The following is a 27,150-nucleotide window of genomic DNA, read 5'->3' as shown; positions in this document are numbered from 1 at the left end:
AACAATTCCACTTTCCAGGCAGGATAAAAAAGTCAGCAGCAAGAGTGCAGGCTGAGAATACAARCCATTAAATATTAACATTAAATGTTAAAAATAAATATGGGTAACCTCAGGTTAGCATAAGACTTTTCTTTTTTCTGACCTAGTTATCTCAGCTACTCYTAGACTATCTAAAAGTTTMATTCCTGATGTGAAACAAGAGCTGRTGCATTTCAACTTGGAGCTTGTCAGGCAAAACCAGCAACTTTGGGTTCTCCTGGGCAAGTGCAAACCTCAGAGACTTTCAGCTGCATGACTCACTCTAAATTTTCTGCATAAACACTGTTTATTTCCAGTCGTGGGCTTAAGGAACACGCAAGAAAACCCCTCAAAATTCTGTGTGTTTTTTCGAACAGCAGTGATTGTGAGAGGATGCCCTAGCGTGCACAGGCAAAACAAATAATGGTGTTTAAAATAAGAAATATTTAGCAAACTCATTCATTCTTGCAATATTGAAACAACACCTTTTCCTGGCTGGAAAGCAAGAAATCTGTTTTACCTTGACAAGTTCATTTGGATATGGTACACTATTAATAAACCTGAGGAGTACTGAGACATAGTCACTTCCTATGGATCATTTCTTTAAGCAAGATTAGCTGGGACTGCTGTGATGTCTACAAAAATGAATTATAAGCAATTTACTGCCCATTTCTGCCACCTTGATTGAGATTAATGCCTAATTACTGATTATTTCAAAACTATATAATTCATTTGAATGTTCTTGGTCATTTTAAGAGATCTATATGGAAARTTAATATATGACACAGTTTGTACAGAAGTGGCATTTTGGTTTCTATTTACTTTACTAATTCTAGAATAAATCACTCTACAGATGTGATGCAGTCAAATGATGTGTTCAAGGGCATCTCTTCCATGGTTTTCTACAGCTTTTAACAGAGAAGAGCTTGATGAGTGGAAGACACTGATGGGTCTGGGTGACCAGCAAAGTAGAACTTTTCCAAGTGCCAAACTGATCATATGAATACTAACTTGGTAGCACACTTCACAGAAAATAACAGAAAGAGAATAKCCTTTTTATAGGATAAAGACACTGTTGCCTGCTGCAACGCAGAGGCAGAAAGCAAACAGGTTTTCCTAGGAAATTCAAGGTGAAGAGCTCAAATGCAAAGAGATACACAGTCCGCAGGCCCTGCAGTGACTCCAGCAAGTACTGTGGTCATTGGGAGTACATATTTGCCTTAGAGCTTTTGTCACCATGGAGCAGGGTTCCAGGTCAAGGGCCTGGAYAGAGAAGGGACACCAGGGATATCAGGCATAAGGACTAAAAACTTTTTTTTCCCACTGAATTCGTCTTTTACATAGAATTCTCTATCCATTCTATTTGTGATTACAAATAAATCCATGTAACAGGATGCTCTCATGTGAACCGTTTCTGTTTTAAAATTATGAGAAACCTGTCTCCTTTAAATGTTTGCTATTTGCATTGTTGAGATGGTTAGCATATTAAATGAACAAAGGAAAAAGCTAGGACACATGACAGTGCTCTGACACAGTTAGGGCAGGGGAGATATCAGGGMAAAGTTAGAATGATTGGATTTCAGGCTTTTAAAAACAAGCCCAGTGACAGGAAGGAACTTTTACATTGTTTTCCCATCATCTCTAAGGGAAATATTAAATACATGTGCCAGTTTCTTAAATTATTTAAAGGAAATAAAATCACATGTTCTTGCTAAAAGCTTGACATAAAAGTATATTAGATGTGCTCAGACAAGAGGAGCATGTAAATTCTACAAACCATCCCATACTGATAGATGTTTCTGGGCAAACAGCCACAGGAGGAAATAGGAATTTCACTGATAGCATCTGTCAACAGAAGAAGAGTAATCACATGGCTCATGATTAAATTTAAATACAATGGATGAAATCCACTGCAATTGCTGTGTASCTAGAAGCAGTCACACAAGTGTGATTCTAGGTGATTTAACACAGAAACCCAGAACTTCCATGGAAAATCCACACTTTCCATCCCCAGGGCAAGATGTACAAATGGTTTAGTACCTGCTTCTGCTGCTGCAGTAACTCTGCAGTCTGCAGCTGTGGCCCATGATCAGYGCTCTCCGTGGTGGGACGCTGGGAGAAATCTGCCAGTGCAAACACAACATCCTCCTCCTCCTCCTCTCGCTCCGCATCATTCGTCTTCTGCTCAGACTGAATGCCAAAATCTGGCACAGGCTCAGGGTGCTCGATCTAGAATGCAAGAGGGAACACAGAAACACRCTTTTGCCATTTATCTCTGGGGCCAGAGATCTACTGAGGGACTAAGGGAAGGGATTGCATCTCCGTGGTGGGATATATTGACTTCAGCTCAGGACACAGAACTSATCTTTGGGTGATTTGGTCACAGAAATTATCTTTGGGTGATACATGACACATTGCACATGAGAACACAACACTTTGCGGGCCTGAAACACGGGGGGTCTATGCAGCTGAGATGGGTGTAATGTCATGTGATGGATAAAATCCATCACACATTAATCAAGAACTACACAAGACTCTGATGGATTGTGTGATGAAGTAATGGAGATTAGGAAGTGTCCAAATCTATCACTTTATTTTCTGTTGGAGTGAGGAAAACATGACTCCAAAAATAACTAGAGCTGGGCTGATTATAAATTAACCAGTCAAAAAATCCAAATAGTAATTGAAAGTTTTTTGGTATTAGAAGATTGGCTAGTTTACACAGAAGCGAATTAGCACTGCTGAAGTAAAGCAGAAGCAAATTATTTCTAAATGGAAACACATCTCTTGTTTCTGACTCATTTTACCACAGCAGATAATATAAAGATCTTCATCCACCCTTTATCTAAGAATAGAAAATATTGGAGTATTCAACTATAGCATGCTCTGACCAGACCTGAAAGGTTACTTGTACTGCCAAATGCAGCAAACCTTGAAAAACACCGGGCACAAAAGCATCAGAAATACTGAGAAAAATTACTTTGTTGCTTAGCAGATGRTTTCAGAATTGCATGAACCTGCAAAACAAATCTATTCTTTTCAATAACTTAGATAAAATATCAGAATGGGAAACCACTTCATTTATTTTCCTTTGGTTAAGAAGCAAATGGCAATTCCGTGTGTSTAACTCAACACTTTCTTCACAGAGCATGTTGGCTGGCAACCACACCCCTGCCGAGATGTGTCAGCTTGGGGATTCCAGGTTGTTATGCTCTTCCGAAATTCCTGATCTGGATTTAACTTCGACTTGGAAAAGCACCATGATGACGACTGGTGTACTGCTGCTGACAGTGACAGACGTGTGTACGGAGAAGGGGAACAAATAAGGATGATTCACTCTAAGTTCCCACAAGAAGCTGCATAATTCTGCTGCCAACATAGAAACARAGCTTCCCTCCATCTGTATGGCTGAAGGCTTTCTAAGGAACAGGATGTGCACAGGATGAGAAAAACAACAGCACTCAACCCATCCAAACAGATTTGACTCGCTCACCTTGCTAACGTGCTTGTTTTCTTTTAAAAAAATTCCTCAGGAATAATACCTTTGAGATCTAATTAATTTTTCAATTAATTTTTCATTTACTATGAGAGAGTTTTTAGGCACCAGCTGTTTGTACTGGTTAAGGGTTTTGTTTTAAAGATGGGTGATGTGCAACATATAATGCAGAATATACTTCAGCACAAGCCAACTTAAGCTTTCACGTTTAACTTGAGCCCTTTCCACATACATGCAATTTAAAAGTTGCTGATGCTGCATCATATTTCAAGTCTACACTCAAATAAGGGATATCAGCACTCATCTGGGTTATTAAGGTGGGTCAGTTACCTCTGATGTGTCCTCCCCTTCCTCCTCCATTCGCTTGCCTTGCCGCCAGTGTTTCAGCAGCCACTTCAGTTTGACGTAGAGCAGAAAGGTGTCCTGCTTGAAATGCCTGAGTTCTTGCTGCAGCAGATTTTTCTCCTGACTCCAGGTCTTCTCTTCCAGTTTGTTCTGCAGAGTCAAGCTCTGCACTTCCAAGTCTTTCCTCCGCAGGGTCTGCATATGTTCCTCCTCCAGCTTTAATGGAATAACAGGCAACATGTCAATGGSGTGGTGTCCCGGGGCAGTCTCCAGGACTTGTACTGCATAGGGTGGGACAAACTGAAATCTCTAATTTTCACCAGCAGTGAGCAGCTATTGAGTTTGGCTCAATAAGTTCCTCAGCAGTTAYGTCTGCTGAGGAAATTAGAGGATAGCAGATGATAAGCTTTGCTTAGATAACCATATGAAAGTGGCCTGCTGTGGAAGCGGATATTTACTTCAAAGATGAACAAGAGCTCTGATACTAGTTAAATATTTTAAACCACTCATATTTTCCTCCCTCTCTTGACTGTATCTCTGCACAGCCACCACCCCACACTGCTGCACACACCACGCCTACGAGATGCATTTGCAGCCATTCGTGCAAGGTGGAACCACAGCTGCCCTACAGAAAACCCAGAACATTTTCCTTGTCACTTCCTCCACAGCCACAGTCTCAACCCTTCCAGAGTGGCTACGTCTCATTCTGCCTCTAGAAGGGCAACACTTTTGAAGAAACCCCCTCCAGTACCTCAGACACAACTACTGGTCCCTCRCTTCTCACAGATCATACTTAGAGGCACCTGAACGATACCACAGCAAACATTCTCTCATTCTGGCATGACTGTATCTGTGACAGGCAGGGACTGAAGAGACAGGAACAGATTGCCACTCAGCATTTGACATGTCTCAGCTCCAGTGCTGAAAACACCAGGAAAAGGTCATTCTTTAGAGGACACATCTAATTACACCTGTTTCAATGCAAGGCCACCTGAAACATCATTCTTTAAATGTGACTTCTCCCTCACTATAAAAAAACCAAACCGTGGCATGACCTGMACCCAACAGCACTTGCACAAGTCAGTTGTACAACATCTCAAATTGTGCTTGGATGAGAAAGTGTTTCCACTTCAACCAAGCTGTGGTTCACACTGATGAAGAAAATGCAGATGGAAAATGARTACAGTCACTGTTTACAGGTGCCAGTTTCTGTTTTCCATTCTGCAGAACAACAGCCTCTCCTTTTCCTGACCAGCTCCATAGATAAAATCTATGAAAGCCACAGTGCACTAATGACCACAACAATCCRAACCATCGGAACACGCCCTACAACAAACAATGTTCACAGAAGAATAAAGAATATTTCAGGGACTAGGACTTCCTAGCAATAAATACTGCCAAGAAATATATTTTTGATTTTCATGGCAACATTTAGGTACTTCTGAAGCAGGCTACTGGTCTACACCAGATTGTTTGCTAAGGACTTCCTGCCATCTAAATGATGTGTTCTGGCGTAATGCAAATTTTTAGCATCTATGCTACTATGTCTTAAAAAGTTCTCAATGAAATTGAAATTATTTACAGTACTTGCTAGTTTAAATGTGTTTTAAATGAAGCTTAAAAGTAGTCTGGAACAAAATTAGCCATAGTGGCCGAAAAAACATACATGCAACTCCTAATGACACCCATGGAGATTCCACACTGCTAGCACACATCAATTTGATGTCATTACATTCCTAAAAACAAAATAGAAAAAAAAAGGGGCTGATTTTGAATTTACTTTTTGCAGGAAAAAAAAAAATCAATGGATTTGATGTTGATGAGATTTTCCCGCCAAACAAAGTTATGGTTAAATACAGAAAAAATCTGAGTGACTTCCACCAGAAATCCTGGAAGGTGATAAGAAAGGAACATTATCAACAGGATGGGCATAATCTGAAAAACAAAACAAAACAAAAAAAGAATAATCCAGAAGATGCTTTTATTCTTCTACTTCTGCTGGCTGTCAATACCAACAGCTAGCTTTGATTCTGGTGCTTTGTTCATTGCTTTTACAAGCTGTTGTTTTTCAAGCCCCTACAGCCATGAATTCTTGCAGAAGACYCTAGTGGAGGTAGATTCATAGGGAAATATTCTTTTTCAATGGATAGCAATCGTAAAAGAAAAGAACTTTAAGAGGCAGGTATAGCTTCCAAAAAGCTCTCACAGCCAAGGCAAGTAAGAAGGAAATAAATTAACTGGTTGCCTTCAAAGGCTCCAATGGAAAGCTCCTGTGGAGATCTACTGAAAATTAAAGCTGGTTATGAAAAAACGGAGAGATACCGCTTAGGCATAAAGAAATTAGATGGCACAAGGAAAAAATATTTGTGCTGCAGAATAATTATGATAAATTTAGWCTATGAAGTAAATTTAAAAAGAAAACTTCAGTTAAGAGCCAAACAGTCAGCAGAAATTAGCAACAGATTTTTTTTTTGCTCTAGGAGCTAGAGATCACAAAACGATTGACTAATCTGCTCCAGCCTTCAAAATAGCAGGGGGATCTCATGTAAAAAAATATGATTTATTCATCAGCTATTGATGAGAAGATTTGAAGCTCTGAGTACTGAGAAATACAAGAATGTCCTGATTTGTGTCTCAGCTCTGTGTGCTCTGACTTCAGAGAAGTGCTGGATTTTCTTTGGGCCAGGAGGAGTCAGAATAAGGTACAGAGCTGAGCTGAGCTCCTGGGGATCAAACACACCTTTCCCCAGCTCATGGGGAGCTGAAGGGTCACAATATTCTCCATGCAGTATTTAATGTCTACCATGACTTCCCCTGCAGAGGGGAGGAAAAAACACCTCTTCCCCAAGCAGAGAAGCCAGATTCACAATGGCAAAACAGGGCTCGAGTTCTGATTTCCCCAGATTCCAGATTCTTCATTTCCTCAGATGAGGTCAGACAGGCACAGCCATCAGGACACAAGTTCCCATAGKTCTGACAAACAAGGCTCACGTCACACAGTATGGTCATGCGTCTCTCCCAGCAGGTGGGTTTTGTATTTACCTGGATGATCCTTTCTGAAAACTTTTCTTGCTCCTCTCGGTGAAGTCTTGTCTCCTGCTCAAGCTGAGCCTGAAGCTCCTGTATCGATACATTCTGTACAGGTAAAACATGGGAATCCCTGAGCYGATTAGCAGGACAAAGGGATAGGTTCAGCAGAAAAGGTGTCTCCGAGGCGTTAAAGAAAGGAAAAAAAGAACTGCAGGACAGACATCTGCACARCTCACGGTTATCAATAGTTAAAACCAAAGCACAGTGTGCAAATAAATAGCAATGTCCTAAATCTGTGTGGGAATTTCCTGTGTGGCTTCTTCTGGAAACTAAAGCTGGGATTCTGATGCTACATTTTGGATATTTCCTTCAGGCCTCTGCTCTGGGTTTGCACTCCAATAGCTGTGSTATTTTCAAGATTACATATTTGGCGGTGCATTTCTTCATCATAATCAAAGCTGTAAAATTTTAACATCTCTGCACAAGATGAATCTAATGCAYGTATATTGAACCATATAATTTATTMATTTGCAACACATTTGATTGGGCAGATAATGGGATAGCATTTATTAAACCAACTAAGCATGTATAAGGTCCCTTTCTTCAGATACAAGACAACCCTTTGCACAAGTCAAATTCATTCTGTGATTTCTACTCAAAATAATTACTACACAAATGTCACGGTGATAAGCTGTGTCAACCTGACATCTGCCCAAAATCATTAAATATCCCCCCTTTCATGTCCAATACTGTTTTAATCTTAATGCTTTCAATTTTATGTTCTCATTAATTTTGGCATCCCATCAACTTTGCTCCTGAAAGTTACTTAACTCAAAAATAAAGATCCAAGAAGGTAGCATCAGATCTCATTATTTATACTATGTTAATTAACATTGTGGCATTTATATTCCTGATCAGAACTTTGTGTGCCCTTCACTTTTTGTCTTGCATATTGGAGCTAGAACTGATTTATCTGTACCAAAGCTCAGCTGGATGCCACCCTCTTCACGTGTGTGACCACAGAAAACACCACAGCACCAAACTCTRCTGCCCAGAGTAAAGATGTACTTAAAGATGGGATGGCTTCAGGCTTCAAAGCGTAATCCCAAATTCCCAGCTGGCCCATGTACTGTGTGCTGCAGCCTCAGCAGCTGCAAGGACATAACAAAGGTCATGGGACCGCTCTCATGGGCTGTGCTGCCWTTTCCCAGCCCCAGCACTCCCCTCCTCCCCAGGCACTCCTTCAACTTCCCAAGAGCAGAGCCTGCAGCTGCTGCTGTTCAGGCACCACAGCACTTGTTGGAACATTTTGGTTATTCAAGATTTATTTCTCACTGGAACAGACATTCCTCACTCCTCCTCTAGGGAATAATGAGTAAAGGCAAATGTAAGTATCCCCAAAACTGCCTGCAGGACCATAGTCTGCTGAAAACCAAAAGTGGACCTACTTATATTTTCTGGGCCCTATTGGTTCCTTCTTTACTGAGTAATTTATTGAATTGTGCATGTCTGTTTTGTACYTGAGGAAAAGACAATTTCACTCCTCTGAAAGGTACACATAAAGTGACTGAGAGAACATTATCTGCCTTATCAAATTTATCTGTCACTATCATGTGTCTGCAGATATTTTGTTGTGCATAAGGTCAAAATTTGGTCTCACAAGTAATTTGAAAAGAACCGCTTGTGATGCCATTTGTCAGTTTTTGCACAGTCATTTGTAAATAATTAATTTAATTCTCACATGCAATAAAGGAAAAATTACTTYCATTAGGAATTTCCACATTATTTTATTCTGATCAGGCTTCTTTGGGAATATGGCAAATAAGAATAAATGTATCAGTTAATTAAAAATAAAAATCTGTTCCTTCCTTCTATGAATTCAAAATATTAAGTCATCCCATTTTTTTTTACAGTTGTGTAGCCCATGCAAAGCCAAGTTTCAGGAAACTTGGGTGCTAAGATTATATGGTAACTGTTGGAGTGACTGAAAAGAAATTAAATATATCATAAAGACAGATGCAGTATTACATGCACACTAAGCCAAAATCCTGCAACAACTGCTTTGTCTTTTTAAGGACAATACATTTTTATAAGTCCTAAAGTAAATGTGTTGAAAAGTAGCTAATGCATGACCRCAGAGCTGCACCCTATTTCCTTCCAGAGCAACCTGAGGACTCCTCATAGTCTGTAATTACATATAATGTGATTTCTACCAGCAGTTTTGCACTGCTCACATCACAGGAGGTAAGGCTGCTTAAGTGCCTAATAGATTTCTGCCAAATAATCTATTAGGATTGTGAATGAATAATGTAGAAATGTATCATGTAATATTTGTGTATGCAGTTCGGGTGCCTGCTGCCGCACTGATGGATGTCTTTATGTTCACACGTGGAAACCAGTTCCCGATCGTACAATCAGCAGGGTCTGTGGCACAACTGTGGTTTTGTTTTGCAAAGCAACGCTACTACAAAACGGACACAAAAGTTGATAACCTGTTAAACTTCATTCTTTGTTTCCTTTTTTCTTGTTAAGGAACGAGCTACACAAGGAACGCAAAACACCCCGAACGCCACGGCCGCCACACAGAGCACTGACAGCACAGAACAGACACAAACTCACTACAACCAGACACACAAACACRGTATCGTGGCAACTACGAGCTACTGCTACTCTACCACAGCACCACAGAAACAGCTGCGCTTCATCCGCAGCTCAACACCRACTAACAGTTTCCCATGGATCCCGTTATCCATTACCAGGTACAATTCCACTCCTGTCCCCTCAGACCGGCACCGCCAAATCCTCCTGCTCAGTGCTTTTATCTCACCTGTTATCACTCCAGAACAAGCTAATCCATGCTGATGGCTTTACCTCATGAGGATGTGCAGAGAAAAGTCATCCACACTTGGGGACTTCACCACCGGTCCCTCACTGTACCGACCCCTTTTGYCCCTCTCACACTGGTGACAGCTTCACACCGTCCCACATTTCTGCCATGACTTGTTTTTACAAGATTGCCATCCAAGACAAGGTATGGCTGGGTTTTGCTCGTTTGTTTTCTCCATTTTACCGTAGCCAATTGCAATCTCAATTTGCCTGCAAACTTAATCAATTTATACGCAACAAGCGTGAACATGAAATTTCATGGAATATTTTTTTAAGCTTTTTTTTTTTTTTTTTTTTTTTTTTTTTTTTTCTTTTTTCCCCAGAAATGATCAAACAAAATAAGGCCTGAGGAGGAGGGGTAGAATGAAGCTCTCCAGCATTTGTGTGCAGTTCCAAGGCAGTCAAAAGATGAATATTTTTATGCTGCTCCTCTAAAGCTATATTATAGTGCTTTGATATTTGGACCTTACATTTGAACACAAAGTTTAAAAATTTCTACTCTTTCACACATTGACAGCTGACCATTGCATGCAACAATCAGAAAGAAAGTTCCAGTGCCTTTTGTAATATTTTTACGTGCAATTCACATCTAACTAAATTTGCAGAGGCTGCTTCTGAAGATGTTCTCTTCTTCTCACCCCTTAAAAACAGATGACATATATTCCATTTGCTAGTGTACAATAGGMAGCCATGTGGTTATTTGTCTGTGCTTATATGAAAAGTGTCTGAGTTTGGGAAAACACAGAACACTTTGCTCCAGGTCTTTAAAAATCCATCTCATTGTATGGAGAGTACACAAAGTCTCTCCAAGTTCAGTTAGGACTCAAATATCCAGATTTACATCATAAAAGATCTTTTAAGCCATTATATTGTCAACCTTTACAGAATCTTACATAGCAAGAAAGAATACAATACATCAAAGTAAATTATTCTTGCTGCCCCTAATCTTGGTGGGAAGGAAAAACCACAGCATCAGTTTGTCATTCTTCTTCCCACAGCTTTGCACTGGAGGAATAGTGGACATTAGACATACAACTTTCTATGTGGCCCCTCAGGTTTTTTTTGAGGTTTTTTTTGGTTTTTTTGGGTTTTTTTTTTGTTTTTTTGTTGTTTTGTTTTTTTTTTTTTTAATCAGAAGGAAAAAAGGTCACAATATGTAAACCAGTCACTGTTTCCTTTCTCGTAAAACAAAATCTTTAACCCGAGAAATGAATTTGCAAATTTTCAGTGTATTTTCAACCATCCAGCTGAAAACCTCTCATATGGAATTRCAGAATTTGCACATAAACAGCACCAGCTAAAAAACAGAACGTTCAAAATATAGATCAAAATTCTCATCATRTTTTCGAAGTATATTCACACAGAAATTTTGATTCAAAGCAGGTAGTGAAGTGACTTATCTAACTTGCACATCACTGTATCTGGTTGGTCCACACTTAACCAAGGTATTARCTTACACATTTCTTACTGGCATGATCAGTAAGCAAAATGGATAAACATATTAATAATGGCTTAGAAGAAATTATTGYGTGAGCTATTCCTTTTTTCCTACTAGACCTTGTGGAAAACTTGCTCTTTGAGACATGCTCTCACCATCTCCAATCTACCTGCTTTTRTTTTAAATCTCTGGTGACAATTCAYTCCTTTTATGTGAATTCCCTTCAGTGGTTCTTTTTCTATAATCTGTGAGTGTCACAGATTTTATATTTTTCTACACAGAAYTAAATGTGTTAGTCTTTAAAAGCCATGTATGAAAATAATCAAAATCTGAAATGCAAAGTGCTTTTGCCTTCTTTGAAATATACTTGCTCAGGTAAAGACAGAACTGACGCCCTCTGAAGGAACAGAACTCGGAGAGACAGCTCCAATTAAGAGCATCAAGTATCCAGTACTGTAATAAACCATAYTTAGTCATTTGAAAGAATAAAATTTTTCTTCTTCAGAATGTCTTCTTCCTTCTGAATAAACAGGAGGAGACTGCTTAAGGAGCTCCCATTTGTTTATGGATATTCCACTGGTAAAATTCACTAGATGAACAATTAGTTACCATTTTTTCCCACTGGTTTCCATTTCTTGCCATAGGATGTTTACTCCATGTTACCTTTTTTAGTTCTCCTGTTTGTTTTTGTCAGGACAATTCCTTCTAGTTCACCTGCTTTTTCCTTGGAGAGTGAAAAATKATTTTCCCCTCCCACCATAACAGAGCTCTGCTAAAATCATGAATAATGGATTGAACATCCACCCCAATGGGCTCCAGCCTCCCACAAGAGCAGCTGAAARGCTTGTTACAGCAACAAAACAAAGCCCTGCTCGTAAGGCAATTTCAAGATATTTCCTTTGGACTGGGACTCTAACCCACCTCCTTAATATGCAAATACAKTCTAATAACATTGTTGCACTAACAACTGCAGTGCAAAACCCAAACAACAGCAGATGTTTACAGTTAGGCTACAGGGTAGTTTRGAGCACATGTCTGTCTGCATTTATTGTATTTAATCAAACAATTAGGCTMCCACGGTGTTAATTTTTAAAAATAGAAGAAATTGCTAAATGGAAGCTGTTTGGCATTGCTTGTGAAAATTGTAATTTAAAATTCAGCTTGGAAAAAAAATTAGATAAATGGGCTTACTCGATAGAAAAAAAAAACCAAAACATTTTCCTCAACAAAAAGAAATGTGTTGTTTTCATGCTGAAAGTCCATACACAGTAAGGAGATCATCAATCAATGTTATCCAGTGGCCAATATGTATATTTTCASTTGTTAAGTTAAAGCAGATAAAGACTCATGTATAGCCACACCTGCTGAAGGCATTAAAAGGTTTGAGTCTCCATTTGAAATTTCTGTGGTAATTAAAAAAACCCTTTGGTATTTGAATAGCTTATTCACCTGAACAAAAAAAATAGCAGTTTTTGCTTGTGCAGTGTATGAAATATAACAAATTAAATAAATCAAAATAATTAAATTGATTATTGAAATTAAAATGAATAATGAAATTAAAAATKATACCTTCCAAAATAATTTTGAAAACTCTTCTGCTTCACTTGCATTTGACTAATACAGATTTAAGGATTTCCACAGACTGCCAATGTACTGAAAAGCTTTTGCATAAAGCACTGTAACATTCTTTGTTGGTTAATTAATCGTGATTAAAAAAACATCTTAGTCTTCCACATTTTCTCAAGTTAGACTATTTGAGCCCCAACCTTGCTCATATTTTGAGCACATCTGGTCCTAAATTGGCTATTTTCCACCTTTGATTATAATTACTGATCTGTTCCTTGTCAGGCTACGTATGAAAACTGTCCATCCTCTGTTCAAGCACAATTTGCTGTACATGTTTTATACATCATCCCATCTTGAGAGGACAAAAATGTATTGGGCCAAATTTAGCCAAATCCCTGATCCTAACAGAGGGCATACACATACAGGCCTTTCTATGATAGCAAGACTGATCTCAGATAAGGGGAAACCAATAAATATGGCAGAATTTAAAAAGAAATCTTTTAATATTGAAATATTGCTGAAGTAATTTTCTGACCCAATCCACCATAACTATCGAGCAATATTGATTAGTGATTGCAAAAGAATCTATGCTGAACGAGAAGATTTCTCTACCTCATTGGCCCCTTTCATAGCTGARGAAGAATTACTTCACCCTTCAGTGAGAGGCTTATGGTGGTCTGGATTTATCAGATATCCTTCCTCAGGCCTATCATCACTGCCATGAGTGAAAAGTTGGGACAGACGTTGCTGTACAAATTCATTGCTCTAATCCTACCAAAACTCTGTGCTGTCAGGATATTTTAAACCAAACCAAACCAGCAAAGAATTACCTGTGTTAAGATGAAGGRCCACTCTCCTTTTGATGTTAAACACATCATCGTGCTGCTATCAGCTGCCCTGAAGTTTTATCTTCCTCCCTCTGCTTTCTAGGTCTTGCAACTGCTTATTCACAAACCCAGCTGTGCTAGGCAGCAGTGCCCTGTTCCCAGACTCATTTAGGGGTTTCAGATACATTAAGGCTTCTTCACATGTCTATAGAACTGAAAACGTGTTAAAACTCATCCCTCACTAGAAGTTGCTCTAACCATCACCATTTCAAGATTTGGCTTCCCAGTGGCCAGCAGAAAAGTTTCTCACCACTCTCACTGCCCACCTTTATGAGAGAGATTAGAAATTGTTTTCTTCATGATCAATTGTCTGGACAATCTGTGYTCATGAGAAAGCAGATAAGGAGATGTTTACTGAGGCAGACAGGGTCTCTGCATGAATGAAGATTCAAATAAAAATTGATTGATGTTTTTGACAAATGGAAAAGTACTCAACAACCCAAACAATGGAGAATTATACTATAAATAAGCTTTTTTTGGAAGCTGCAGGGCACTGTATTCCTTCTTGAGAATCACCATGCACACCAGCCATCAACTGACTGGCAAAATGCAAAGCAATCTCTTATCTGTGGACTTTCCAGATTTAAGATATCCAAGAAGGTGAAACCTGGAAGCATGATTGAGTATCAGGGATTACARTCTCTTCTGGAGATCTTTCATTTCTCTACTCAGTTGTAGTGGGTCCCTGACCTGCACCTTYCCCCTTGGCAAAGCTACTGGGAGCAGGGTGATGACTCCAAAGTTAAGACCAATTTGCTTTTCTGGAACTGCACGAGGCAAATGAGATCACCCACAAATTTCACACAAATTTCAGGGGTGCCRTGTTTGGTCTAATTCACTCCCCCAACCTCTGGCTTCTGTTACTCATCTCCTGGCTAAGGCAGCAGGAGGCAGTGAGTAAGATGGGCTGCTTTGCTGACCTCTAGACTGAAACAGCCCTTGTCTCCTGGCCTGTAGAGTTTAATGTCTCCATCAGCTCTGCGGTGTGGGTCGGTGGTGGCTCGCTGGTGGCGAATCTCTTGCTCCTCTCCACGATCTTGTTTGAGCTGCCACTCCATCTGATCCCTCAGTTTGGACTGTTAGGTGCATGGGCGGTTTGTAACAAAAAAAAACAAAAGGACAGGAGGGAATAAAGAAAACAAAATGGGTAAGGTAGACGACTGAAAAACTACAAGACAAAGAAAAGCGTGAACAGAAAAAACAACTTAAATACAGTGGCATAAGAAAGTGAAGAAAACAAAACCAAAATGAGGATGAGCAAAATGATGGGCTGAAACATCTGAAAAGCAAAAAAGAGAAAGAGAGGAAAAAAGAATGCAAACACTGGTTATGAGGCGCATGCAATGAGGATGCATGAGTCAAACCAACAGCAAGCATACAAGTCATGAAGGATATGGGACACAAGGCTCTTCCTTCCTTACTTGTGCGGTGCAGAAAAGCCATATCCAGTGTGGCAGTTGTGGCAGTTTAGACATGCGCCCATGGGCAACGCTTTAGGCAAGGCAGTCCTTCGCTGGCTACAGAGCTTCTCACTCGCTGCTCGCTTAGGGGAGTGAGCTGTAAGCAGGCTTTTCAAAACACATCGCTTAGAAAACTGCGTTCGGTTGGGTTCTTTYGGCAAGGCTTTTGAGAACATGCCTGACCCTTTTACAAGAGAGCATAATAAAGACCTCCTCACATTTCTTAGCAAGGCTTCTAATTTACATTCATCAGATTTTTTTTTTTAAATTAATCTCCTCTTTCATGGGGAAACACTGCTGTTACAGACAAAAAGAAGACAGATCTCTTTAACACCAATAGATTAGCCTTTTTGCCACGAGGAACCRCCTCTGAATCAAAGGAATTGTGCAAATAAATAAAAGAAAAAAACCTATAAAGTGTTTGTTTAACATTACACACTTAATACACTGCGGGTCTGAAATCATAACAAAGCAGCTGTGAGGAAAATTAGCTTTAGGGTAGCAATTGCCAGAAAGAAAGAGAAACGATAAACAGGAAGAAGGCAAATAAGAGGCTGACCTACCTGGAAGTCAGTGATTAAATCCTTCCCCAGGTTACCAATGGGAGAGTCTCGGGACATGGATGTCATTGTGGATAGGAAACTGGAAGACTCTGTGAGATGGGGAAGAGGGGAGAGATCCTCCATCTGCTCCTTAAGGCCCTCTCCAATGTGATCCACCTTTTCCAGGAAGGTCTGGAGCTCCTTCCGGAAAGCTTTCATCCTGGAGTTGACGGTGTCCAGAAGCTCTGGTTCATGCTTATCTTCTCCCCTTTCCTCACCACTCCTGAAACCCTGCTCAGTGGATGGGCTGCTGGTTATATGCACCTTTGCATCATAAATCAAGCTGTCCGTGTCGGTGATAAGGCGCTCCACGGTCCTTTCCAGCCGCTCAGCCTCACGCTTGATGTTAATTAACGACTCGGTGTCCTCTTTCACTCTCAGGAGCTCAGAGGAGCACAGGTCGCTGACTTCTGATGGCTTCCCACTCCCAAAGCCTGATGTTTTCTCATACACTTCTTCGGAGTCACTCTCACCCCCGATGGGCCCCTCTCTCTTTGGCTGTGGTGGACGACCATCCTCGCTGTCACTCTCTTTTTTCCCAGCGTCACTGTCGGCGTCGCTGTCCCTGGGGCTGGAAGTGCGCAGGCCCAGGTGAGAGGCGAGGTCATAACGCTGGACGTTAGACATCAGGACCCTGTTCTCATACTGGAGCTTCATCACCTTCCCACTCAGCTCATTGATTTGTGACCTGGCCGACTTCAGCTCCTCTTGCAAGGTCCCACCACCTTTGGACGCCGTGTCATCCAACCAGCCCGGCTCCTGGCCCGGCTCGAACTTGAATTTGTTCAGCTCATTTGTTAGCTGCTTGTTGTGATCCTCAATTTCAGAGATGGACCTCCTCAGCAGCTCTGCTTCCTCTTCCACAAACTGCAGGTGCCTGCGCAGCTCTGTGGCCGACTCCACGGAGTCTCCGTAGGGCGAGGTAGGAATGCTTGAAATGTGGTCCCTGCTGAGACACTCCTTCTCGTACTGGCACCTCATATCCTCCATCTCAGCTTTAATCCCCCTGTTCTCCACCTCCAGTTCCACTATTTTTCTGCCCAGTATGTTGGCTTCCTCCTCCACCAGCTTCAAACGAAGTTTCAGCTCAGCCTCCCTGGTGCTGGGTGGGCCCCCTGCTTCCCCGGTAGGCAGGGGACTGTCCACGTCTCCATAGATGGATTTGTACTTCTGGAGCTCCTGCTCCAGCTCATCCTTCTCCCTCCCCAGCCTGGCCATCTTCTTGCGCATCAGCGCTGCCTCCTCTTTGGCAAACTGGAGCTGGCACTTCAAATCAGCGCTGTCCTCCTGCCAAAAACAATCACCCCCCACCCCAAGATGGTGTTATAATAGAAGCACAGCCAACAGCTTATTTTCCAAAATCTCCACCTCCACATCCTCTGGGCAGTTTTTGCTAGGTGTGCAAACAATGCAGAGACAGAGCTGCGCAAACCACACAGTTGACACATTTCACACCTTGGTCTTGGTTAAATTGGCAAAGCAGCTTGACCAGAGTTAAAGAGGGAGAACAAAATAAAGGTGTTCTTATGCAAGTCTTCAGTGATGCAAGAATGCCAGCACAATGTTTTTTCTCAAATGCTGAGCAAATTTTGTGGAAAATAATGACTCARATGAAAAGGCTCCATGATTTGCACTTTTTGTTCCATTTGCATTTAATGACACATTTGTTTCCCTTTAGCATGATGAAACAAAGACTACTCAGATGAATTTGCTCATCATAATCCCAAATTTTGGGCTCCTTCACCTAGAAAGCACAACAAAGGTGTGCTAAACTGCATGGTTGCCTTAAAAAGTGAAGACTTTAATTACTGTGATCTCATAATGCTATGAAGTAGACTGAGTTCCTAACATGCTTTCCAAATAGGAAGCACACTGTTGTCTCTACTGCTGTTATTATTAGGACAGAGCAGATTGTGATCTCTGTTTCTGGGATGAACAACTGTTCACAAGGGAGATCGGTGAAAACATGCGAAAAAGGGAAGAAAAATTCATTAAACCATGTTTACATTCAAATCCATCCCATGTGAAAACCTGCATTTTTTTTCAGGAAGTAGCAGGGTATTGAATGACTGTTTGRGGTTTTTTGTGTGTGTTGGGCATTTTAAAGTACTGCATCTCATCTCAAATGAAAACTCCAGTGTGYATTGTGCTGAAATAAGAGACAAGGTTAAGTAAATTCTAAGCCGATGAACWATTTCCTTGCATGAATCACTTTCATGAATTGTCATGGAGATACGGGCACTTGGCCTCAAAAGAGACACATTAATCAGCATTAGCAGTATAATGGAAGGCAGGCTTTGAAAGATGATCTCTTGAGACAGCAGATTTTATCATTGTTGGTAGGCCATGTGGACATATGTGCAATTATATATGGAAACTTCATTTTGGTCTCCRGAGCACTTTTATCCTTCACAAGCACCATTTTGTTATGATTCCTAATAATGGAAACCAAATTCAGAAGAAAACATGACTGGCTTTGATTGTTCACCCAGATAAGGCTATGGAAAAAAAAAATTACCAAACTAATTATGGCTCAGCGATCTGAGGAAATTATTTGATTTCTATAGAACACATCCTAACACATTCATCTTCTATGTTACCTAGATTAATTTTTCCCCATTCTATTTACATATATACTAATTATGTCTTAATTTCAGCTTTTAATAACTAAACAGACACAAAAGGGATTGGTTGTATGCTTCTGAGCCCCGTCAGCTTTCTCATTGCTGCAGGTTGGGACTTTAAAGTGCTAAATAGAAAAGAAGTTAATTTATAAGTTAATAACATGATAGAGGTAAAAAAATAATCAACAGTTTCTGTTATTAAGTGGTTGTCATTTATGACCAAGAGTCAAACACAACTGCAGTCAGCTCAAGGGTTGACTAAAATTCTGGTCATCGCGTTTCTGGCATCAGAAGAGTAAGTTTTAAATTAATTCAAGCGAGGTGCTTATGCTTGATTAGAAGCAGAGCCTCTAGAGGATGGGCTTTCTATCCTATTTTCTCCTTGCATAAACTTTCCCCCTTTTCACACATATATTTGTAAATTGGTTTTCTCTTTATAACTCAAAAGTGCAAATTAAGAATCAGATTAAAGCCTGGCAAAATCCCAAACAGCCTTCACTGGAGTTGCTCTGAATTTTGGTTGCTCTGGCTTGATAAGGCTGTATGATTAAAGCATCATCTTTGGCTAGGGCTGTGCAACACATTACCTCTGTTTCTCCTATCATGGGGAATCAGTTTATCCCCAGAACTCTAGGTTTTGCTTTTAGGGAAATACAAAGATCACAAGGAAAATTACAGCCAGACTAGTGCTGCACATCAGAGGTCACAGATGGGATGACTACTCCTGGTTATTTATTTATCTGTTAATAGCTAATCTGACATTTTCTTTATTCTGTCTTTGTAATCCTGAATTCTTTACCCAATTTCTTGTCTGCTTTAGGCTTCAAATGCCCAGCCATCAGTGGCAGTAGCTGGTGCCTTGCACGTCCAGGGCTGCAGGAGCTGGAGCGATGCCCGAGGGAAGGAGCTCTTGCCCCCATCCCTTTGCTCTGCCTGGGAGCCCCAGGGGCCTCTCCCAGCCTGGGGTCAGAGGGAGCTCCAGCCAGACACCCACTGCCTTTCAAACAGTACAAACAGCAGTCACTGAGTCGCACTCAGGACAACCCACTCAGCATTCTGGAGCTTTTGAAGAAAAGGGAAAGGCTTCGAGGGGTTTAGGTCAGGACCCCAATGTTTTTGCTTGGCATCACTGCACGACTCAATGCATCTGTGGAGTTAGAGTGTTATTATTGCAGGACAAAAACACTGTTAACTTATTTAACGATATTACTTTATTGCCAGATTGTGTCTTGGCAGATTTTTTTTTCTTTTTTTTTCTTTTTTTTTAAAAAGGATCAAATATTTAAGTTTTTTTTTTTTCATGAGAGCTGAAAAAAGCAAGGTATTTTTTTGTTAAACAAACACAAGCCTCATACGAAACAACAGAGCTGATGGATGTTAATCTTGCCTACTAAATATGGATCCCATCTGGAAAGGTGAGAAAGCTCTAGATCTTCCTCGCTTCCCTGCCAGGGAACATCCCATTCCCCTGACAGATTTTTTCCAAAGGAAAAGAATGGTCAGGAGAGATTTATCAGCCAGATCTAAGCATGCCAGAAGGGTAGGACTCCAACCTTCATGCATCTGTCCCTCTGAAACTTTGTGTACAGAAATATCAGTGATTTCTTGATCAGGTGAAACCAAGTAGAAACAGCAAGAGGGTTAGACACCCACACAGGCAAGCAGGGTTTTGACTATAAGGCAAAATAAAGAGAGGCCAAATTGCCAAAATAAGAATAGTTCATTATTAGTTAAATTGTGAGTGGAAAGACAGGAGGGGGAAAAACAAAAAAGAGGGAGAACAGGCTTTCCATGTTTTTGGAGGATCAAGAGGCTCAAATCCGAGGGGCTGAATATGGACTAGAGCCTCCTGACTCTATGAAACACCCAGTATGTGGACGCTTTCCTAAAATATGTCCATAAGGCAGATCATATAAAAMGAAAAGAAGGAACAGCAGTGCTAAAATGTGACAGTCATGGTGCTTGGTCATGGACTGKAAGAGATCATTAAGGATAAATGGGAGTTAATGATTACTGATGGTGATTATTTGCATGCAATTGCACTGTGGCTCTGCATGGCACTTCAGAAGGATGTTAATGGGTAAAAAAAGCAGGAGGAAAAACCCAGATCTCTCCCAACAGAGTCTGCAGTCTAATTTAGACAAATGTAAAATGTGGAGATAAAGAAATGAAATGTATAGGAAATTAACTTTATTATGCAATGTAAATGCATAATGTGTGAAAGGTGTGATGAGAATGAAGAGCTGATCAAAAATTACTCAATACAATATTTCTTTTCTGGCAAGAAGACACAAAGCTAGATAGAGGCCAAACCATCTCCTCCACCACCACCACCAGCTCAAGGGAACTGCCAGGCAGAAGATGGGTAAGCGCTTTTGGGGTTGCAAGTCTGACGACAGGGCAGTACAACCAGCACCCAAGCATCTGGCGYGGTGCCAGCACTCCTACCTTGCGCTGGAGAACCACTTTTCTTTGTGTTTTGCCTGGTGCCTGGTATTTTCCAAGAAGCTCCGTTTTGCAATTCTGCTGAATAAAAACTTTTTTTCTTCAATACTGCCAGAGGCGGGTGAGTGCTACTACGAATTCTGCTTTTACACAACTTCAAGACAATCAGCTATGTGGCTATTATTTACTCAGTGTGACCTGGGGTGGGTGTGATGATCCAGCTGATTTTCATGAGTTCTCAATAAGCAAAAAGACCAGTCTTGCCACATGCAATACATGTCTGTAAGCATGTGGATTCACAGAATCTAAGTTTGAGGCTTTCTCAGTCACAAAACATATAAAGGGTATTTGAACTCCTTGTAGGTATTTAGGGAGTCTGTCCCTGAAGAGCAGCATTTTGAACCTCCTGGGCTGTGTCTATACTGACCCTTTTGGGCCATGCTCCAGGGCTGGCAGCTGTTTCACCAGGTCAGGCACTTGCTGTGACGTGCCCTGATCTCAACCAGCAAATAYCTCTGAATCAATGCCTGGATTTTGGGGACTCTGTGTCTCCAAAACCCTAGAGTTTGGAGATAGCCAGGACATGCACCTATAGGCTGGGCCATGTTRGTATATAAGGTTATTTCTCAGTCTTTTCTACCCTAAGGAATTGCTGAAGAGCACTGACTGGCCACCTTGCAAGAGTGCTGATGCAATGGTTTTCATTTCCAAGCCCAAATCCTTTGCTTGCAAGAATTATGATGTGTGTGTAAGGGGTAGAGGYTTTTCTCCCCATGTGTCTTCTGGGATCACTTCCCTATGTTGCCAGTGGCGCTGAGCTCACACTTGGTTACTCAGTTAATTTTGTGAAGTCCTTTTTAAGGCTTTCCAAGGCAAACTACAGCTGCTCTTAATACCTGGATTTGGCAGAGGAAGCAAGCACAAGAATCCACTCTCTTTGCACAGCTCTATATTTCCAGGAATGAGGAAAGGAAGGACAGTGCTGCACACAAGCCTCTATGGACACAACTGTGCCTTCATGTAGCTTCGTCTGTTATTTGCATGTGTGTGGGCACRTGTATATATTTCATTGATGTATTTTACACACTTGCAGGAAAAAATACTCTCTGACCCGGCTGATGACTTGAATAATTCTCCATAGCAAGTGCCCCATTTTAAGGTAGGATTAAGCCAAGCTTGTGTCATCTTGGCGAGGATACTTGGACTGCTGTGTCCTGGGATAACAGGCTGAAGCGCCCTGGCCACCACAAYCCCCCCCTATGTCCATTCAGCTGCCTGCCCTGTCCCCTCAAGTTCAACATATTGTAGTGATTTATTATGGGTTTTATTRTAAATCAATGKATTTTAAGACTAGACAACCCATAGGTCTTGGCTGTGAACGCTGAGCCTGCCAAGGGGGCAGCAGGGGAAGCACATCCCTTCTCTAATGAAGGCACGATGTCTCTCTTGGCCCCTTTCCTGGCGAGGTGAAATAGTATCCCCATCTCTCTGGCTATAAACAGTAACTGTGCGGGTGCTGGGAAAAGCTTTAACTCCCACASTCAGCACAGAAAGCAGAGGAAACCRGGCAGACTGCTTTCCTGAGAAGGACTGACCCACAAAATTCCAATAAAACCGGTGTCCAAAGAGAGACTGAGTGGGCAGCTTCGGCTCTCTGTTGTACCTCAACCTCGGGGAGCAAAAGTTCGTGCGACATCCGAGAGATCAAACTCTGGGCTGCGACACGAGAGCTCGCGAGGTGTCATTGCAGTGTGTGAACTGCGTTCCTGCCAAGACACTCATTAGCACAAAATCCTTGGCACAGGGTATAAATTTAGTTAGTCCCTAAGCTGTGATCCAATTATTTCATGAGGCAAGGTGATTTGCTTTTCTTGTAGAAAACCTGCAGCCTGAATCAATGGATACAAGCACAAGGAGCCCGAGAAGCTGCACAGTTTAGAGACCGTACTTGTGTCCTAAATTGCTTCTACATTATCTCGGGGAGGTCTCAGTAGATTAAGACCTAATTGCACTCCAGTTAATATACCTGATGGCCTTGTCAAAGCCCATAAAAACAATTTTTGAGTTGTCTCTTGTGATTTCGCTCAAAGTTTCATGTTCGTGAAAACCATACCTGGGTAAATGTCTTCTTTTCTTTGTGGATTTCTCTGCTGCCTCTCCTCTTCAGGGAACTCTGCAACAGAAGCAACACTGAGTTATTGACAAACTAAACACAAAGCCTGCAAGTTTGGCAGGTCTCACCAATATACAATTAATTTAGGAGAAAGAAAGAAAGAATATTCTCCTGAGCAGCTGGGAATTTAATTTTTCATAATAATTGTTAAAAGAACAAGATGATCAGGTCCTTGTCAATGAATATTTTAAAGCCCAAAATTTCCTACCAAAACAAGGAATAAAATTAGTTAAAACTTCACAGAGTAGGGAAATCCACCCCTTTTCTTCTATGGACCACCACCGTTTTTGGCTAAACTTTCTTTTTTGCAATGGGCAATGATTCATGTTTGATTAATCCAGGGCGGAAGTCCAAGAATCTTACTCACAATGGATGYGAAACACATTGTGGAAACCTCACAGGAAAGCAACCCCCAAAAAATAGGCAAGGACATGCATGTTTAAGCTATGTGCTGTAACATTATTTGTTAATCTATCATAGCAAACATATTGAGGAGCCCAGATAAAGATCAGGTAATTCTCCWGGTATTTTTGAATTTACTGGATAAATCAGATTTAATTGACTTTGTAAATCTTTAAATCCCTTTATAYGCAAATATTTTTAAGACATGTTAATAATGACATCATCACTGCTTCACTGAGAAACCTCTCAGCACCCAAATGGAAAAAGCACAGTTTTCCTGACAAGTGAGGGGTGGAGCTCTTCAGGTAACATCTCAGGATGTTACCAGAGTTTGCACTCAATTGTGTCTCAGGACTGGTGTCCAAAGCAGTGTGAGCTGTGTTTATTTAGAAAAGGCATAAATTTGACACTTTTCAGGTTGAGGTATCAGASTGGATCAATATGGTATTATACAAAAAAAATGCAGGAAGCTAGAAACTGTGGAATTTGAATTCAAAGCTGGCCATATTGCTCTGTACCAAGAGCCTAAAGGCTGATACTCCCCAGAAACCACCCTGACATTCTGGCCTCTTTTATTTATGACTTCTGTTTATATTTTCTCAGYGGGGACAATTTCTGTGGGGCTCTCATGGGTTGCCTGCAGTTTGCCTCCCCTCTGGCCCCTGTGATGGAGCAATGTAGCTCCACCAGCACCTGCTCCCGTGTCAGATGGGCTAAATCCCCGTCTTTGTAACCCACAGCAACTCAGCACTGCAACACAGGAGCCCAGCAAAGAGCAAGGGAAAAGAGGGAGAGGCATCCTGGCATTTAGCTGAGTCCAGTCTTGTGCCCAGCCATCAGCTGGCAGGAAACACAATGTGAGCTTGGGGAGCGGTGTGCACACCCTACACAGACCCGAACCGAAAGCTCTCCCAGGCTTTGTAGTTTCTGCCTGTTCAGCTGYGCAGCTACTGCACATCATAATTATTGCACACTGAGACAAATCTCTGCTTCACTCTTTGTTATACCCAGATAAGTAGTTAAAACCCATTCATACGCAGCACCATATGCCCAAGACATACTACAGTTTATTTTTGCTAATCTGCTCTCTACTTTAATCCAGTGATTTCCTATAACTAATGAAGCTGAGTAAGAGAAATGTCTTTTTCTGGATACTGAAACGCTTCAATAAAAAAAGACTTTAAACACTAAAATCAACATGAAAACCTGTTATGCAAGCTTTGGCAGGATAAACAGTTACTGTTTTCCCTCTTTTTTTTGGTTTATTTTTTTTTTTCTTTCTTTAATGTGGTGTTATTCTGGAAGCAGATATGTAACTGAAAGCMATCACCAGTCATCAGCATCATTCCCTGGCATGCAAGAGGGGTCACTATGGTTGAAGARATATGGTGCATAACCCTGGTCCTCACATTCRCTTGTTTYCCATAKGACTTCAAGCAAGAAAWACTTGAGTGAAAGGAGGTTGTCTGGATACAGCATTTAATTYGTAAGCCCTTAGAGTCAGGGATGAGGCTATCAGTTTCTGTAGAGGCCTCAATGCATAGTCATAGCAAACAGCTACTGATCATGCTAGAGATGAAAAGCCTTGTGCCAAGTGCTGAATACCTCTTGCTCTTACCTATAGGCAGAAGGCTACACTTAGACACATACAGCTTGAAAAGCTAGGGRGTATAAACTCCATGGTGTGCAAGAAGGAGTAATAAAGACTTTGCTGTKCTGTATGGAATAATACTTGGAAAACAAGGGGGAAGGAATTATTAAAATGTAGGCAGATGACATGGATCACAGGCTGAGAAACAGGTAGGCAGTGATCCAGCTTTGGAAACTGTAAGCTCCACTCTCAGTGAAACAATGGATTTCAGAGATCCAGACTAACAGGTTTGTAACATACTGCCCTAGATTAGGTCCCATTCTAAGCATTTTCACACTGTCCCGTTTGGATTTGCATAAGGACAACCTTGTAATCAGTRCTCAGGTGGGAGACTGCTCTTTATTTCCATAAGGCAGAGACTCAACCTTAGGCTCAGTCTGTCCTCTGTGTAAGAAAAAGAAGGGAATGTTTACCTTCGGGGACTAACAGTGGATTACAGGAAGAAACTCCTCTCACATGTGTCAGTGGAGGACTGGAACACAAGCCTGGCAAGAAGGGACTGCCTGGCCAAAACCCCCTAAGCCCTACATGGAAACAAAGCAAGATCTCCATTGCACCGCCATGGGACCAGGCTGCAAGTGTGTATGAAACATGGACAAACATGGCTGCTGTTTTGGCTGGACTAAGGGCAGAGATTGCTGCTGCTAAAAGTAGGTGGAATGTGCTACAAACTTAAAATTATTTTAAATGTAAAATGGTCCAATAAATGAGCATTTCTCTTTGATGTACAGGAGATTGGCATCATAAGCTGATATGAATTAGTGCTAGAAGGAATATTTCTATACTACTTTCCATACTCAAGAGACCAACCAGGGTTGGCTGTCTACCAAAAAGCCTTTCAATGACAGCTAAACAAGATTTTATTAGTCTTTCTGTTAACACAGTCTCTTAAGAAAGTTGTTGCTTGTGAAGACATTTCCTACTTCTACAGTTTCACTGTACAATTTGTCGATGTACCTCTTAGCTACCAAGAGAGCTAATGTATGGGGGCCCAGTGTTTTAAAAGTCAAACTTCCCAAAAGATTATTGGATGAAGCAATGACAGTATTAACAGGGGAAAGGGACACAATTATTTGCACTTCYCCTAGGAGCCTCTCAGGGATGGRAAGAGGTAACTTGCATCTTCTGGTGATTTGTGTCTTTAACAGATCAAACAAAAGTTCTGCAAACTGGGCAGTGAAAGTGAGACTGCCCATGTGAGGAACAGCAAGCAGGAGTCAGTGTGGAAGTTAGATTGAACAAAACATGGAAATAAAATTTGAGCTAAGAGCAATTATACATGTAAACACATAATAGGCCCCAAGTTTTCCTACTGAAGCAAGTGCTGACTAGGATGAGAATAGAGCTGCGAACAGGCGTTGGTAGAGAAGGTTTTAGAAAATGAGAGAACCAAGAGTCCCTARGAGCTGCCATCCTGTCACTTTGTTCACTTCTGCTGAGGGGAGCAAGTAATTTGGGYGGCAGTCTGGCATCTGCAGGCAAGCGTGGGCTTTCTATCATATGTGCATCAAACCGAACCTGCAAAACCCAGTAGTCAGTGAYTGAAGTGACAATGTCTGCAATGCAGGAACACAGAGACTGGATTGCAAAGTCCAGCCCTGAAGGCAGTTTCTATTACTGTGATGTGTGAGGAATTATGCACCAGCACCACTGGCGCTTATGARCTGTATAAATAATGTTCTGTGCCAATGATGGCTTGCTACCGATTGCTTTGAAATGGATAATCWCAATTTTCATTTGCATTCATTAGAAGATACTGCCTGTGAGGGATCTGACAGTATTTAAAAAAAAATATGCACAAGTAACCAAATCCACTTGCCCCAAATCCAGCAGTAGGTGAAGCAGAGCACTCGTAGATTACCAGTAAGGCTAACAGCTTCAGACCTGCGCACTCGCATTTCATAACAAGAGCTAAATCCTTGCTAGGTATTGGGACCTCTCATGTTCAAGAATGAACAAASCATCCAGACATAATCTCTGTCCCACAGAATGTGATTCATTAAGAGATCTTGCCAATGGACCAACTTTTTTTTCACTTACTCTCCAAGAAACACYGGTGGTTTAAATGAAGGTAATTCTGCTTGGCATCTATGTGAATCAGAAGAAAACYAGATCCCCTTGTTAACA

General features: G+C 41.1%; 1 protein-coding gene across 8 annotated transcripts in view; it reads right to left on the bottom strand.

The window, feature by feature from the left end:
- MTCL1 (microtubule crosslinking factor 1) overlaps positions 1-27,150 on the bottom strand; it is a 102,116-nt gene that overhangs the window by 25,683 nt on the left and 49,283 nt on the right. For 2 of the 8 annotated variants that reach the window (XM_057368903.1, XM_057368905.1), the window contains exons 4-9: positions 22,911-22,970; positions 15,690-17,015; positions 14,587-14,742; positions 6,902-6,994; positions 3,845-4,075; positions 2,059-2,247 (exon numbers count right to left, since the gene is read on the bottom strand). In XM_057368903.1, coding sequence (XP_057224886.1) covers positions 2,059-2,247; positions 3,845-4,075; positions 6,902-6,994; positions 14,587-14,742; positions 15,690-17,015; positions 22,911-22,970 — 2,055 coding nt within the window. Of the gene's footprint in view, positions 1-2,058; positions 2,248-3,844; positions 4,076-6,901; positions 6,995-14,586; positions 14,743-15,689; positions 17,016-20,800; positions 20,879-22,910; positions 22,971-27,150 lie in introns of all 8 variants that reach the window. The other 6 variants (XM_057368902.1, XM_057368898.1, XM_057368899.1 and 3 more) reach the window with 6 other exon arrangements.

Source organism: Malurus melanocephalus, unplaced genomic scaffold (genome assembly GCF_030028575.1).
Source record: "Malurus melanocephalus ecotype Western Australia unplaced genomic scaffold, MMel_1.1 scaffold_99, whole genome shotgun sequence".
Classification (NCBI taxonomy): domain Eukaryota; kingdom Metazoa; phylum Chordata; class Aves; order Passeriformes; family Maluridae; genus Malurus; species Malurus melanocephalus.
This window is presented reverse-complemented; position numbering and strand designations above follow the sequence as displayed.